The following is a 17,702-nucleotide window of genomic DNA, read 5'->3' as shown; positions in this document are numbered from 1 at the left end:
GGACAAAACATTCATATTTTGCTGCTACGCTAAAGGTGCAGTGTAATGCTAACGTGAGCATTGCGACAGTTAAAATGCCAAGTTATATAACACTCCACGCAACATTGGCTAAAAAGATAGCATGCTAACTTTAACATACTAACGTTAGCATGCTAACATTATATATATCAATATTTATAGTAGTTTGGACACCCCTGCTCTAAGGCAGTGACATCGGCTATTAAAGTGAATATGCTAATGTTATTATGCTAAAAAAATGTTGTGCTAATTTTGCAATTGCATACCCTAGAGTCATATAACTTGGTACTTGACATATGTTAGCATATGTTATGTACTAAGTCAGTGATTCTCAAACTGTGGTACTAAATGGAGCCCAGCCATCCATCTAAAATCACTTCATTAAATATTCAAACACAGTGTTACTGTTCAAACTGTGTGTAATGTTACAGTGGCTACCAATATCAAATATACTCGTTAAATAAAACCTCAGCCTTGTTTTTAATGAATACTTAGGCCTACTAAGCTACTGGGGCGGCGTGGCGAAGTTGGTAGAGTGGCCGTGCCAGCAATCGGAAGGTTGCTGGTTACTGGGGTTCAATCCCCACCTTCTACCATCCTAGTCACATCCGTTGTGTCCTTGGGCAAGACACTTCACCCTTGCTCCTGATGGCTGCTGGTTAGCGCCTTCCATGGCAGCTCCCGCCATCAGTGTGTGAATGTGTGTGTGAATGGATGAATGTGGAAATACTGTCAAAGCGCTTTGAGTACCTTGAAGGTAGAAAAGCGCTATACAAGTATAACCCATTTATTTATCATTTATTTTAATATTGGTCATTATAGTGGTGCTTTGAGAGCCAAGTGTTTTTCGAGGTGGTACTTGGTGGAAAATGTTTGATAACCACTGTACTACGCTATTTAACTCTGGGGTGTACAATTGCAAAATTAACACGTGCCTTGTACCAAGTCATATGACTGTGATGTGTCCAACGGCAAAATTAGCTACAGAGTTAGCACGGTAATCTTAGCATATAACAAGTACCAAGTTACATAAAAAAAAGTTAGTATTCTAACATTAGCATGCTAACAGTAAACATGTGTCATGGACCAAGTTTTATGACTCTAAGGTGTACGAGCAGGAAATTATCCCAAAAAAGTTAGCATGCTAACGTTAGCATGCTGGCAGTTGACTAACAAGAGCAAGGAGCATTTTGACCTTGGAACCGTTCAAATCCGTTGAGATAAGTGGGATATGTAAAAGTTTTTACATTTCCCATTAATTTTCAACGGGGAAAAATCCTGGTAATTCCGTGTAATCCGGAAATGTTTACAACCCGGAAACATCTTGGATTTTGGGACACTTGAATGGTTCCGATCGGACGAAAACACGGGGAGAAGAAGGCGGGAAACAAACAAAAAAAAATGCCGGAATAAGGAGAATACATTTATATTGATGAATTTTGCTGTTGACTATTATGAGATAAAATGTCCGCACTTTGGACACCCCAGCAATAACGGTGGGAAAAAGTGAGTTATTATTATTAATATTCATCACTCTCATGACAGTGGAAGCAAAGGTTCTGGGTTTGTTTGGGGTTTACACCTTCGGTATGTACTTGTGGCAATGCGAGTACTTGCTGCGATGCCAGGGCGCCAGCATGGACTCCATCCTGCGGTTCAGCAGCCTGTGACGGGAGACAAGAGGCACGTTAGAAGAGCATTTGTTCATCCTGCAAGACGGGAAGCGTGTTTGCATACAAAAGACAAACGAAGATGGAGGCCGACTGAAAGGCGCAGTGAGAGAGAGCAGGTGTTGGAGTGTTTAATGGCGGAGGCACTGAATAGCCAAACGCCGCCATTGCTGATGAACTTCTTCTTTGTCTGCAGGCAGCACAATGGACGCCCACGAGCACTCCAGCATCATCCAGCATCCAGCAGACCTTCTTCACACGCGCTCAAACATTTAATGAAACGTTGAATGGAGCCATCGCTAACTTTGCTCCTGCTCCTGATGGACAAATTGTCGCTATTGATGGTGACTTCACCTCCTGCACCATCTGTTGCTGCTCCTTCACAACACCACAACACACAGCGGCACTTCTCTCACCCGCCATTTTTTAAAAAACATTCACTGTCATACATTAGAATTGTGGAAGCCCGTTTACGCCACAATATATATTTATATATATATACATACAGTATATATATGTATATATACATAAATATATTCACACACCCCATCACTCACACTCTCTCACACACACACACACACACACACACACACACACACACACACACACACACACACACACACACACACACACACACACACACACACACACACACACACACACACACACACACACACACACACACACACACACTTATACATACCCCTATGGTAAATCATAATTATGTGATACAAAGAAAGTTGAAATTATGAGATAAAAAGGTTATAATGATATGATTCAAATTATGACTTTTTATCTTATAATTATGATTTATCTCATAATTTAGATGGATCTCAATTTAGACTTTTAATCTCATAATTTCAACTTTATCTCTTAATTTAGATTTTTTTTAATTTTATAATTATGGCATTTTATCCCACGATTATGCCTTTTTATCTGATATTTTAGACTTTTTTTAATCTTATATTTATGACATTTAATCTAATAATTTCAATTGATTTCATAAATTAAATTTTTCATTACATTATTATGGCTTTTAATATAATCATTTTGCCCTTTTATCTCATAATCAAGACTTTTTATGTCATTATTTTGACTTTTTGGTCCAGTAATTATGAATTTTAGCTCATAATTATGACTTTTTACTGTTAATTTCAAATGTTTTTCATATCACAATTATGACATCTAATCTTATAATTTAAATGTTCTAATCTCTAATTTTGAAGTTCTATCTAATTTTTTTGACTTTTTTTAAATCTAAAAATTTGGACCGACTTATCCCATATTAATGACTTTTGGATCTCATAACTGACTTTCTATCTAATTTTTACGACGTTTTATCTCATAATATCAATACTTCTCATAATTTCGATTTTCTAATCCCACGATTTCGATTTTTAATCTCATAATTTAAAAAGGTATACCTATACATACATACATATATACATACATACATACACTACCGTTCAAAAGTTTGGGGTCACATTGAAATGTCCTTATTTTTGAAGGAAAAGCACTGTACTTTTCAATGAAGATAACTTTAAACAAGTCTTAAGTTTAAAAAAATACACTCTATACATTGCTAATGTGGTAAATGACTATTTTAGCTGCAAATGTCTGGTTTTTGGTGCAATATCTACATAGGTGTATAGAGGCCCATTTCCAGCAACTATCACTCCAGTGTTCTAATGGTACAATGTGTTTGCTCATTGGCTCAGAAGGCTAATTGATGATTAGAAAACCCTTGTGCAATCATGTTCACACATCTGAAAACAGTTTAGCTCGTTACAGAAGCTAAAAAACTGACCTTCCTTTGAGCAGATTGAGTTTCTGGAGCATCACATTTGTGGGGTCAATTAAACGCTCAAAATGGCCGGAAAAAGAGAAATTTCATCTGAAACTCGACAGTCTATTCTTGTTCTTAGAAATGAAGGCTATTCCACAAAATTGTTGAACAGGCAAATTGGGAACAGGTGGGTGCCATGATTGGGTATAAAAGTAGATTCCATGAAATGCTCAGTCATTCACAAACAAGGATGGGGCGAGGGTCACCACTTTGTCAACAAATGCGTGAGCAAATTGTTGAACAGTTTAAGAAAAACCTTTCTCAACCAGCTATTGCAAGGAATTTAGGGATTTCACCATCTGCGGTCTGTAATATCATCAAAGGGTTCAGAGAATCTGGAGAAATCACTGCACGTAAGCAGCTAAGCCCGTAACCTTCGATCCCTCAGGCTGTACTGCATCAAAAAGCGACATCAGTGTGGGCTCAGGAACACTTCAGAAACCCACTGTCAGTAACTACAGTTGGTCGCTACATCTGTAAGTGCAAGTTAAAACTCTCCTATGCAAGGCAAAAACCGTTTATCAACAACACCCAGAAACGCCGCCGGCTTCGCTGGGCCTGAGCTCATCTAAGATGGACTGATACAAAGTGGAAAAGTGTTCTGTGGTCTGACGAGTCCACATTTCAAATTGTTTTTGGAAACTGTGGATGTGGTGTCTTCCGGACCAAAGAGGAAAATAAATCCAGATTGTTATAGGCGCAAAATTGAAAAGCCAGCATCTGTGAGGGTATGGGGGTGTATTAGTGCCCAAGACATGGGTAACTTACACATCTGTGAAGGCGCCATTAATGCTGAAAGGTACATACAGGTTTTGGAGCAACATATGTTGCCATCCAAGCAATGTTACCATGGACGCCCCTGCTTATTTCAGCAAGACAATGCCAAGGCACGTGTTACATCAACGTGGCTTCATAGTAAAAGAGTGCGGGTACTATGAAACAAATTACAGTCATGGTAAATTCATATTGTTTTTATCAAAATATTTGTATTATTATAATTAAATGAACGCATACCCACACAGATACACACAAACTCTGCTCTCATGAAACATCTCTTAACTGCATATGCCATATATTTTTTTACGCATTAATTAGTCATTTATTTAGGAATAACTCCGCTAGTGATTAAATTAAATTTTTTGGTAAAGTAACGAGTAACTATAATTAATTACATTTTAAAAGTAATTTTCCGAACAGAAGTGGACATCATTTGTTGTTATGACTACCTCCACAGTAAAACCAATAATGAACATTTTCTTCCCAATAGTTAAAGTCGGAGTCCATCCATCCATCCATCCATTTTCTACCGCTTGTCCCTTTTTTTGGGGTCGCGGGGGGTCGCTGGAGCCTATCTCAGCTGCATTCGGGCGGAAGGCGGGGTACACCCTGGACAAGTCGCCACCTCATCACAGGGCCAACACAGATAGACAGACAACATTCACACTCACATTGACACACTAGGGCCAATTTAGTGTTGCCAATCAACCTATCCCCAGGTGCATGTCTTTGGAGGTGGGAGGAAGCCGGAGTACCCGGAGGGAATCCACGCAGTCACGGGGAGAACATGCAAACTCCACACAGAAAGATCCCGAACCCGGGATTCAACTCAGGACTACTCAGGACCTTCGTATTGTGAGGCAGATGCACTAACCCCTCTCCCACCGTGCTGCCCACGGTGGCAGCACGGTGGCAGACTCGGTAAAGTCGACCTCGACTCGGTAAAGTCGGAGTGTCCTGAAATTTTTTTTAGTGATATTTTAAAACTTGAGTATTTTCCCAAACTGATATCAATACGACATGATATCAGCAAGAATCTTAGTACTTACTTTTATTATTGTGATGTGTGGAATGTTACACTAACACTAACCCATTTGTTTTTAACTGTCTGACTTATGCTTGCTGTCTTTAAGATGAGGTCGGGTGGGAATTGTTTTTTGGTGACACCTAGTGGTCACAAAAAATCACGAAAGTAAACGCATGCAGCAGTAAATAAACTATAATTATTTGATACTTGATTGTATTGCGCTATTTTATTGTTCAATTATTGTTTCACGTGACTCTCTTGTGTGCTATTGTGTGCTCAGCTGTTGTGTAGCTGCGAGCTCCTAGTAGCCAATAGCCTAGCATGTTTACCTTTTGTAAATGAATTTAGTAAAACAGAATAAATTGTGTGCGTATTGGAGGTCATTTAGATGTTAACTGTCTGTCCAGCTTTGCAAAAGTAAACATGCCGCAAGACTGTTGAAGAGGTTCATTTAGCCTACTGATGTGTATATATGTATTCACCTACCTAGGTTCCATTCTAGAGGCTAACCTTTCCTGTGACAAAATGGCAACCAAGGTAATCAAAAAGGTTAACCAACGAACGAGATTTCTCTACAGAATTTCCTCTCTGGTCAACAAAAGCACCTTGAGGATTCTGGCGGGAACTCTCGTTCAACCCTTTTTCGATTATGCATGCACCTCCTGGTACCCTAGCACCTCCAAAACCCTCAAATCTAAACTCCAAACATCTCAGAACAAGCTAGTCAGGTTACTTCTAGACCTCCACCCCAGATCCCACCTCACTCCTACCCACTTCTCTAAAGTGGGCTGGCTCAAGGTGGAGGACAGAGTTAAACAACTTGCACTGAGCCTAGTCTATAAAATCCGCTACACCTCCCTGATACCGAAGTACATGTCAAACTACTTCCTTAACGTAAATGAACGCCATAACCACAACACCAGGGGGTGCTCCACTAACCACGTTAAACCCAGATTCCGAACTAACAAAGGTCTTAGCTCATTCTCTTTCTATGCCACATCAATGTGGAATGCGCTCCCAACAGGTATAAAAGAAAGGGCATCTCTATCTTCCTTCAAAACCGCAATAAAAGTTCACCTCCAGGCAGCTACAACCCTAAACTAACACCCTCCCCGGATTGCTAATAATCAAATGTAAACAATCAAATGCAGATACTTTTTCTTTTTCTATGCCTTCTGATCTCTCTCTCTCTCTCTATGTCCACTACTTGATATCCATACCCCCCCACCCCCCTCTCCACATCCCTGATTGTAAATAATGTAAATAATTCAATGTGATTATCTTGTGTGATGACTGTATTATGATGATAGTATATATATGATAGTATATATCTGTATCATGAATCAATTTAAGTGGACCCCAACTTAAACAAGTTGAAAAACTTATTCGGGTGTTACCATTTAGTGGTCAATTGTACGGAATATGTACTTCACTGTGCAACCTACTAATAAAAGTCTCAATCAATCAATCAATATTTATAAATGGTTGATTTATATAGGCTAGTAAGGTAAAGTTTTGTACCTGACAGGTTTCGGCTACCTTGCTTCTGCAGCCTTCATCAGGCTTCACGTGACACCTCTGATGAAGGCTGCAAAAGCAAGGTAGCCGAAACCTGTCAGGTACAAAACTTTACCTTCCTAAACTATTGTGGGGAGGCGGGGCCGGCAGACCGACAGCGAGGCGTGCCCCGCCGGGGCCGACTCCGAGATGGCGGCGAGGAGAAGTGGCCGGCAGTCCGACAACGAGGCAAGGTACACCGGAGCCCGCTCCAAGATGGCGGCGAGGAGGCGTGGCCGGCGACTCGAGGAGTCCCGCCAACAGTTGCGGCTCCTGCAGGTGCTGACGGACCAGACGGGGGGGCGGCAAATGGCCCCCTGACCGAGAAGAAGAAAAAGAAGAAGAAGAAGAAGAAGAAGAAAAATAAGAACAAGAAGAAAAATAAGAACAAGAAGAACAAGAACAAGAAGAACAAGAAGAACAAGAAGAAGAACAAGAACAACAAGAAGAAGAAGAACAAGAACAATAAAAAGACAAAGAAGAAGAAGGAAAAGACAAAGAAGAAGGGAAAGACAAAGAAAAAGATAAAGAAGAAGGAAAAGACAAAGAAGAAGAAGAAGGAAAAGACAAAGAAGGAAAAGACAAAGAAAAAGACAAAGAAGACAAAGACAAAGAAAAAGGCAAAGAAGAAGACAAAGAAGAGAAGGAAAAGGACACAGAGGAGGAGAAGACCGGTGCCACAGGGGGACCTGGCCGTCCCCACTTCCCGCTCCCTCGAAATGGAGGGGGGGAGAAAGACGACGACACTGTGACGCTGAGGAGCGAACGGGAGAGCGAGCAGGAGGAGGCGGAGCTGAAAAGCGACACAACCTGAGACTGAGGTGACTGCTCGCCGTCTGTTCGCTGTTGCGAAAAAGGCTAAGTATCGCTCTATCTGTGTGCTTTTAATTGTTCTACAGCTTTCTTTATCACTTCTCAAACATATTTAGTGGTACTATTTAACTTGCAAATCGGGGATACACTTTACAAGTGTATCCCCGGGGCCAGAGCACCTGACATTGAAGCTAATCTTAGGGAGCTAACTCGCAACAGGCCTAGTAAACACGTACGACAGGCTAATCGCACCACTAATTATGCGAATATAGTTGTACACGTTGGCTCCAATGACACTAGAATGAGACAGTCAGAGATTACAAAGAGAAACATAGCCAGGACTTGTGATCTCGCCAGAAAGATGTCCAGGCATCGAGTAATTGTCTCTGGCCCCCTGCCTGAGAGAGGCAATGATGAGAGATATAGCAGATTAGTCTCCCTTAACAAGTGGCTGCCTATCTTCTGTAGGCAACAGGGACTAACGTTTATTGATAACTGGCCCTCTTTCTGGGGCAAACCAGGCTTGCTGATGAGAGACGGCCTTCACCCTAACCAGGAAGGCGCCATCATCCTGTCTAGAAACATAGACTACTATTTAAGTCTCACTTGACTGACTACACTAGAGCAAGCCCGGTCACAGGCAATTACAATTTCTGTTAGTCCGGGTGAGGAGTCAGTTAAGCTAGAACTAGCCAGCGCCAGGCTGGATAATCCATGTACGCATAGCAATTCTCTTAGAATAATACACAATTCACATAATGTTTTTTCTGTTGTGTCTGTGTCAGAGGTGGACATGCATTCTACTGAGGTGGCAAATTATGATATGTCCAGTCTATTGCAGCACCAAGCAAACAATCGGAAAATTCCCGTCATATCAATTCCTAGATATGGTCGAAACTATTTAAAGTGCACTACGCATAATAAACGCAACATTGTTAATATTGCCACTACGGATAATCTTAACAAAAACTCGTCAAAACAGCCCAATACCTATAATATGGGCTTTTTAAACATAAGATCATTGTCTCCCAAGGCGTTATTAGTTAATGAGGTCATTAGAGACAACAATCTTAACGTCATTGGTCTTAGCGAAACCTGGCTCAAACCAGACGATTTTTTTGCGCTCAATGAGGCATCTCCTCCTAACTATACGAATGCGCATGTTGCCCGTCCTCTTAAAAGGGGAGGGGGTGTCGCACTAATATACAATGAAAATTTCAACCTTACCCCTAACCTAAATAATAAATATAAATCGTTTGAGGTGCTTACTATGAGGTCTGTCACACCGCTACCTCTCGACCTGGCTGTTATCTACCGCCCCCCTGGGCCCTATTCGGACTTTATCAGTGAATTCTCAGAGTTCGTTGCTGATCTAGTGACGCACGCCGACAATATAATCATAATGGGGGACTTTAATATCCATATGAATACCCCATCGGACCCTCAGTGCGTGGCGCTCCAAACCATAATTGATAGCTGTGGTCTTACACAAATAATACATGAACCCACGCATCGCAACGGTAATACAATAGATCTAGTGCTTGTCAGGGGTGTCACCATCTCCAAAGTTATGATACTTCCATATACTAAAGTAATGTCCGATCATTACCTTATAAAATTTGAAGTTTTGACTCATTGTCAACAAGCTAATAATAATAATAACTGCTATAGTGGCCGCAACATTAATGCTGCCACAACGATGACTCTTGCTGACCTACTGCCTTCGGTAACGGCACCATTCCCAAATTATGTCGGCTCTATTGATAACCTCACTAACAACTTTGACGATGCCTTGCGCGAAATTATTGATAGTATAGCACCGCTAAAGCAAAAAAGGGCCCCTAAAAGGCGCACCCCATGGTTTACAGAAGAAATTAGAGCTCATAAATTATCATGTAGAAATCTGGAACGCAAATGGCGCGCGACTAAACTTGAGGTTTTCCATCAAGCATGGAGTGATAGTTTAATAACTTATAAACGCATGCTTACCTTAGCTAAAGCTAAATACTACTCAAATCTCATCCGCCTCAACAAAAACGATCCTAAATTTCTGTTTAGTGCAGTAGCATCGCTAATCCAACAAGGGACTCCTCCCAGTAGCTCCACCCACTCGGCAGATGATTTTATGAATTTCTTTAATAAGAAAATTGAACTCATTAGAAAGGAGATTAAAGACAACGCATCCCAGCTACAACTGGGTTCTATTAACACAAATACGACTGTATATACGACGGACACTGCCCTCCAAAATAGTCTCTCTATTTTTGATTAAATAACATTAGAGGAATTATTACAGCGTGTAAGTGGGATAAAACAAACAACATGTTTACTTGACCCACTTCCTGGGAAACTTATCAAGGAACTGTTTGTATTATTAGGTCCATCAGAGTTAAATATTATAAACTTATCACTTTCCTCCGGCACTGTTCCCCTAGCATTCAAAAAAGCGGTTATTCATCCTCTGCTCAAAAGACCTAACCTCGATCCTGACCTCATGGTAAACTACCGACCGGTCTCCCACCTTCCGTTTATTTCCAAAATTCTCGAAAAAATTGTTGCACAGCAGCTAAATGAACACTTAGTGACTAACAATCTCTGTGAACCTTTTCAATCCGGTTTCAGGGCAAATCACTCTACGGAGACAGCCCTCGCAAAAATGACTAATGATCTATTGCTAACGATGGATTCTGATGCGTCATCTATGTTGCTGCTTCTTGATCTTAGCGCCGCTTTCGATACCGTCGATCATAATATTTTATTAGAGCGTATCAAAACACGTATTGGTATGTCAGACTTAGCCTTGTCTTGGTTTAACTCCTATCTTACTGACAGGATGCAGTGCGTCTCCCATAACAATGTGACCTCGGACTATGTCAAGGTAACGTGCGGAGTTCCCCAGGGTTCGGTTCTTGGCCCTGCACTCTTTAGTATTTACATGCTGTCGCTAGGTGACATCATACGCAAGTACGGTGTTAGCTTTCACTGTTATGCTGATGACACTCAACTCTACATGCCCCTAAAGCTGACCAACACGCCGGATTGTAGTCAGCTGGAGGCGTGTCTTAATGAAATGAAACAATGGATGTCCGCTAACTTTTTGCAACTCAACGCTAAGAAAACGGAAATGCTGATTATCGGTCCTGCTAGACACCAACATCTATTTAATAATACCACCTTAACATTTGACAACCAAACAATTACACAAGGCGACTTGGTAAAGAATCTGGGTAATATCTTCGACCCAACTCTCTCGTTTGAGTCACACATTAAGAGTGTTACTAAAACGTCCTTCTTTCATCTCCGTAATATCGCTAAAATTCGTTCCATCTTGTCCACTAGCGACGCTGAGATCATTATTCATGCGTTCGTTACGTCTCGTCTCGATTACTGTAACGTATTATTTTCGGGTCTCCCTATGTCTAGCATTAAAAGATTACAGTTGGTACAAAATGCGGCTGCTAGACTTTTGACAAAAACAACAAAGTTTGATCATATTACGCCTATACTGGCTCACCTGCACTGGCTTCCTGTGCACTTAAGATGCGACTTTAAGGTTTTACTACTTACGTATAAAATACTACACGGTTTAGCTCCAGCCTATCTCGCCGATTGTATTGTACCATATGTCTCGACAAGAAATCTGCGTTCAAAGAACTCCGGCTTATTAGTGATTCCCAGAGCCAAAAAAAAGTCTGCGGGCTATAGAGCGTTTTCTATTCGGGCTCCAGTACTCTGGAATGCCCTCCCGGTAACAGTTAGAGATGCTACCTCAGTAGAAGCATTTAAGTCCCATCTTAAAACTCATTTTTATAATCTAGCTTTTAAATAGACCCCCCTTTTTTAGACCAGTTGATCTGCCGTTTCTTTTCTTCTCTCCTCTTCTCCCCTGTCCCTTGCGAGGGGGAGTTGCATAGGTCCGGTGGCCATGGATGAAGTGCTGGCTGTCCAGAGTCGGGACCCCGGGTGGACCACTAGCCTGTGCATCGGTTGGGGACATCTCTGCGCTGCTGACCCGTCTCCGCTCGGGATGGTTTCCTGTTGGCCCCGCTGTGGACTGGACTCTCGCTGATGTGTTGGATCCACTGTGGACTGGACTTTCACAATGTTATGTCAGACCCACTCGACATCCATTGCTTTCGGTCTCCCCTAGGGGGGGGGGGGGTTACCCATATATGCGGTCCTCTCCAAGGTTTCTCATAGTCATTCAGCGACGTCCCACTGGGGTGAGTTTTTCCTTGCCCGTATGTGGGCTCTGTACCGAGGATGTCGTTGTGGCTTGTACAGCCCTTTGAGACACTTGTGATTTAGGGCTATATAAATAAACATTGATTGATTGATTGATTAAAAATAAAAGAAAGTCAACCATGCTCGCGACAATGTCCTTCCTTGGTGGTCCTGAGAACCCGCACGACAGTCAGGAACTGTCACAACTATATAAATCAACCATTTATAAACGCCACAAGACTGCTTTATCGCACATGATATCACACATTTTACATGCAAGCAGATACAATCGATATCAAAAGCGGATCGGAACATCGGGATGAAAGTAAAGAAACATTACCTGATTGTTTAAATGCTGTGAGCTGCACCACCTGTGTAATGCAAAAGAACAGAACAAAATGTAGCATTTAAACAACTAGTATTGTTACAAAATAATAGTAATTTTTCAATATTGCTTACTTGGTTTCCTGAGGCCGGCTTGAATGCGAAACCCACAAAGCTTTCTTTTCTGAAACTCTCTGAAAGACAACAAAACTCAACAGGTTGACCTCATTCTTATTCATCTTACTCAATTAAAATTGTTATTATTTTATTTTATACATATATAAATATATATATATATATATATATATATATATATATATATATATATATATATATATATATATATATATATATATATATATATATATATATATATATATATATATACACACACAATTTAATTTAGAAATAACAACCAAAAACATAAAATTAAAACTTCAATTGTATTATAATTTACAATTTATATATATATATATATATATATATATATATATATATATATATATATATATATATATATATATATATATATATATATATATATATATATATATATATACACTACCGTTCAAAAGTTTGGGGTCACATTGAAATGTCCTTATTTTTGAAGGAAAAGCACTGCACTTTTCAATGAAGATAACTTTAAACTAGTCTTAACTTTAAAGAAATACACTCTATACATTGCTAATGTGGTAAATGACTATTCCGGCTGCAAATGTCTGGTTTTTGGTGCAATATCTACATAGCTGTATAGAGGCCCATTTTCAGCAACTATCACTCCAATGTTCTAATGGTACAATGTGTTTGCTCATTGGCTCAGAAGGCTAATTGATGATTAGAAAACCCTTGTGCAATCATGTTCACACATCTGAAAACAGTTCAGCTCGTTACTGAAGCTACAAAACTGACCTTCCTTTGAGCAGATTGAGTTTCTGGAGCATCACATTTGTGGGGTCAATTAAACGCTGAGAATGGCCAGAAAAAGAGAACTTTCATCTGAAACTCGACAGTCTATTCTTGTTCTTAGAAATGAAGGCTATTCCACAAAATTGTTTGGGTCACCCCAAACTTTTGAACGGTAGTGTGTAACGGTAGTGTATATATATATATATACATACAGTATGAAAATATATATATATATATATATATATATATATATATATATATATATATATATATATATACATACAGTATGAATATATATATATATTCATACTGTATGTATATATATATATATACACTACCGTTCAAAAGTTTGGGGTCACCCAAACAATTTTGTGGAACAGCCTTCTTTCTTGTTCTTAGAAATGAAGTATACAGTATATATATATATATATATATATATATATATATATATATATATATATATATATATATATATATATATATATATATATATATACATATATATATATACACACTACCGTTTTTGTATATATATATATATATATACACTACCGTTCAAAAGTTTGGGGTCACCCAAACAATTTTGTGGAATAGCCTTCATTTCTAAGAACAAGAATAGACTGTCGAGTTTCAAATGAAAGTTCTCTTTTTCTGGCCATTTTGAGCGTTTAATTGACCCCACAAATGTGATGCTCCAGAAACTCAATCTGCTCAAAGGAAGGTCAGTTTTTTAGCTTCTGTAACTAGCTAAACTGTTTTTAGATGTGTGAACATGATTGCACAAGGGTTTTCTAATCAACAATTAGCCTTCTGAGCCAATGAGCAAACACATTGTACCATTAGAACACTGGAGTGATAGTTGCTGGAAATGGGCCTCTATACACCTATGTAGATATTGCACCAAAAACCAGACACTTGCAGCTAAAATAGTCATTTACCACATTAGCAATGTATAGAGTGTATTTTTTTAAACTTAAGACTAGTTTAAAGTTATCTTCATTGAAAAGTACAGTGCTTTTCCTTCAAAAATAAGGACATTTCAATGTGACCCCAAACTTTTGAACGGTAGTGTATATATACAGTATGTATATATATATACAGTATGTATATATATATACAATTTACAAAAACAAACTAAAAAAAAACCCAAAAATGTTAACTGATTATTTAATCTAATTTTAATAATTTATATATATATATATATATATATATATATATATATATATATATATATATATATATATATATATATATATATATATATATATATATATATATATATATATATATATATATATATATATATATATATTAATGATTTTTTTTTTTTTTTGGAAAAAACCCCCAGCAAAAAACACAAAATAAAAATTCTTATTCTATGTTAATTTACTATTTTATATATATATATACACTCCAGAACCCCCCGCAACCCCGAAAGGGACAAGCGGTAGAAAATGGATAGATGGATATACTGTATATGTATATATTTTTTTATCTAGAAAAAACAACCAAAAAAACCCGCAAACTTAAAACTCAAACTATTTAATAACATTTTACTATTTTATATGTATTTTTTAATTATTATTATTATCATTACATTTAGAAAAACAATCACCAAAAAACACAAAAAATCCAAAACTTTTGTTGCATTTTAATTTACTATTTTATATATTTCTTTAAATTATTTTTTAATTAGAAAAAACTACCAAAAATGCCACAAAATTAAAACAAATTATTTAATAAAATATTATTTTATATATATTCTTATTATTTGTATTACATTTGGAAAAAAACCAACCACATTTTAATGTATCATTTATATATATCTTATTATTTTTTATTCAGAAAGAAAACAACCAAAAAAATAAAAATATTTATTGAATTAAATGTTCTTATTTTATTATTATTATTATTTATATTAATTTTAGAAAAAAAAACAATCAAAAAACAAACTCTGATGTGTGTTATTTCATAATCAAAATATGGAGGTGACTATAACAAGTCCAGTTAAATGGTTATTGTTGGTATTGTTATTGTTGCATCATCTGATTGGCCGAAGTTTTGGCGTGACAAAAACGACGTACCGTTCTTGATCACCAGAGAAGTTGAGATAGAACTGGGGGGCCCGGAGGTCTCACTGGTCTCAGGGCTGGAGGGGGCCGGTGGACTTATGTCCCAGGATTTTATCGGGGCTCTTTGAGATGGTGTGAAGGTGGTCGGCTGGGAACAGTTCTGTTGCCATAACGATAGAAAACATTAGGAAGAGTGACACAATGGAGCCTGCAAAATGAAATACAGCCTCACCACTTTAGTCATATGTTTTGCCCTTAAGAAACTTCTCTATGACTTTAGCTCCAGACTTCTTCTGTTTGTTTGATATTGCCATTACTGCCACAAGTGGAGGAAATGTGTATTACGACTGAGTGTATCTGCCACAGCTGAGAAACATATTTTTCAGAGGCCCTCTAGGGCCCAGCAATGGGCCCCTGCCCCATGGTTAAGAAGTACTGGTTTAAAACACTATTTTATACAGGACATATAAGTAAGGGGACCCTGGCCTTGAAAACGTGGAAGGGCCCTGATCCAGAGTCCTAAAGGTATATTGGTTGTAACACACGGTCCCCACAACGCCCACCCAGACAAGGCGAACCACCTCACCTCCTCAGGTGGGGGCGGGGACTTGAACCCCTCCCTTTTTACTCAAATGAACATCAAAAATAGTCGGGTAAATAAAAGGACGTTTTAAAAAAAAAAAAAATCCACAGAAGTTTTTTTTTTTAATGACTTACTGTGAAAGATAAGGCCTTCCTCTTTTCTTTGATCCTCTTGATGGCGTTCCTCACCTAAACCACAAACTTTGAATACATTTAAATATCAAGAGTGAAAGTGAATATGAACAACTTGCTTACCTCACTGTTGTAAACTGCATATACCAGGAAAATATACAAGCCCTGTGGGAAATACATACACTAGTTAGCAAGTACTAATCGTTACTATGGCGCTACCACAAGTACATTCATATAATGTTTTTTCTTTTGTGACCGTGTCAGAGGCAGACATACATTGTACTGAGGTGGCTAACTATGATGCGTTCAGTTTATCGCAGCATCAAGCAAACAATCTGAAAATTCCCGTCGTATCAATTCCTAGATATGGTCGAAACTATTTAAAGTGCACTACGCATAATAAACGCAACATTATTAATATTGCTACTTCGGATAATTTCAACAAACAATCCTCAAAACAGCCCACTACCTATAATATGGGCTTTTTAAACATAAGATCATTATCTTCCAAAACGTTATTAGTTAATGAGGTCATTAGAGACAACAAACTTGACGTCGTTGGTCTCGCCGAGACCTGGCTCAAACCAGACGATTTTTTTGTGCTAAATGAGGCATTTCCTCCTAACTATACGAATGCACATGTTGCCTGTCCTCTTAAAAGGGGAGGGGGTGTCGCACTAATATACAATGAAAACTATAATTTTACACCTAACCTAAATAATAAATATAACTCGTTTGAGGTGCTCACTATGAGGTTTGTCACACCGCTACCTCTCGACCTGGCTGTTATCTACCGCCCCCCTGGGCCCTATTCGGACTTCATCAGTGAATTCTCAGAGTTTGTTGCTGATCTAGTGACGCACGTCGACAATATAATCATAATGGGAGACTTTAATATCCATATGAATACCCCATCGGACCCTCCATGCGTGGCGCTCCAGACTACAATTGATAGCTGTGGTCTTACACAAATAATAAATGAACCCACGCATCGCAACAGTAATACGATAGATATAGTGCTTGTCAGGGGTGTCACCACCTCTAAAGTTACGATACTCCCGTACACTAAAGTAATGTCCGATCATTACCTTATAAAATTCGAAGTTCTGACTCATTGTCAACAAACTAATAATAATAATAATAACTACTATAGCAGCCGCAACATTAATGCTGCCACAACAACGACTCTTACTGACCTACTGCCTTCATGAATGGCACCATTCCCAAATTATGTGGGCTCTATTGATAACCTCACTAACAACTTTAACGACGCCCTGCGCGACACCATTGATAGTGTAGCACCGCTAAAGCTAAAAAGGGCCTTTAAAAGGTGTACCCCATGGTTTACAGAAGAAACTAAAGCCCAGAAATTATCATGTAGAAAGCTGGAACTCAAATGGCGTGCCACTAAACTTGAGGTTTTCCATCAAGCATGGAGTGATAGTTTAATAACTTATAAACGCATGCTTACCTCAGCTAAAGCTAAATATTACTCAAATCTCATCCACCTCAACAAAAATGATCCTAAATTTTTGTTTAGTACAGTAGCATCGCTAACCCAACAAGGGACTCCTCCCAGTAGCTCCACCCACTCAGCAGATGACTTTATGAATTTCTTTAATAAGAAAATTGAAGTCATTAGAAAATAGATTAAAGACAATGCATCTCAGCTACAACTGGGTTCTATTAACACAGATACGACTGTATATACGACGGACACTGCCCTCCAAAATAGTTTCTCTCTCTTTGATGAA

The 17,702-nt window shown here is 38.6% G+C and overlaps 1 protein-coding gene across 13 annotated transcripts in view; it reads right to left on the bottom strand.

Annotated features, from left to right (window-relative positions):
• Positions 1-1,300: 1,300 nt before the first annotated feature.
• Positions 1,301-17,702, bottom strand: part of adgrd2 (adhesion G protein-coupled receptor D2) — a 183,947-nt gene continuing 167,545 nt past the window's right edge. For all 13 annotated transcript variants that reach the window (XM_062025704.1, XM_062025703.1, XM_062025701.1 and 10 more), the window contains 6 exons: positions 16,072-16,113; positions 15,952-16,005; positions 15,247-15,394; positions 12,392-12,450; positions 12,273-12,303; positions 1,301-1,682 (listed from right to left, as the gene is read on the bottom strand). In XM_062025704.1, the coding sequence (XP_061881688.1) occupies positions 1,675-1,682; positions 12,273-12,303; positions 12,392-12,450; positions 15,247-15,394; positions 15,952-16,005; positions 16,072-16,113 (342 nt within the window). In that variant the 3' untranslated portion in view covers positions 1,301-1,674. The remainder of the gene's footprint in view (positions 1,683-12,272; positions 12,304-12,391; positions 12,451-15,246; positions 15,395-15,951; positions 16,006-16,071; positions 16,114-17,702) is intronic.

The sequence above is a fragment of the Entelurus aequoreus genome, linkage group LG17, assembly GCF_033978785.1.
Source record: "Entelurus aequoreus isolate RoL-2023_Sb linkage group LG17, RoL_Eaeq_v1.1, whole genome shotgun sequence".
In the NCBI taxonomy this organism is placed as follows: domain Eukaryota; kingdom Metazoa; phylum Chordata; class Actinopteri; order Syngnathiformes; family Syngnathidae; genus Entelurus; species Entelurus aequoreus.
The sequence above is the reverse complement of the archived record's forward strand: the minus strand, read 5'-3'. Positions and strand labels throughout refer to the sequence as shown.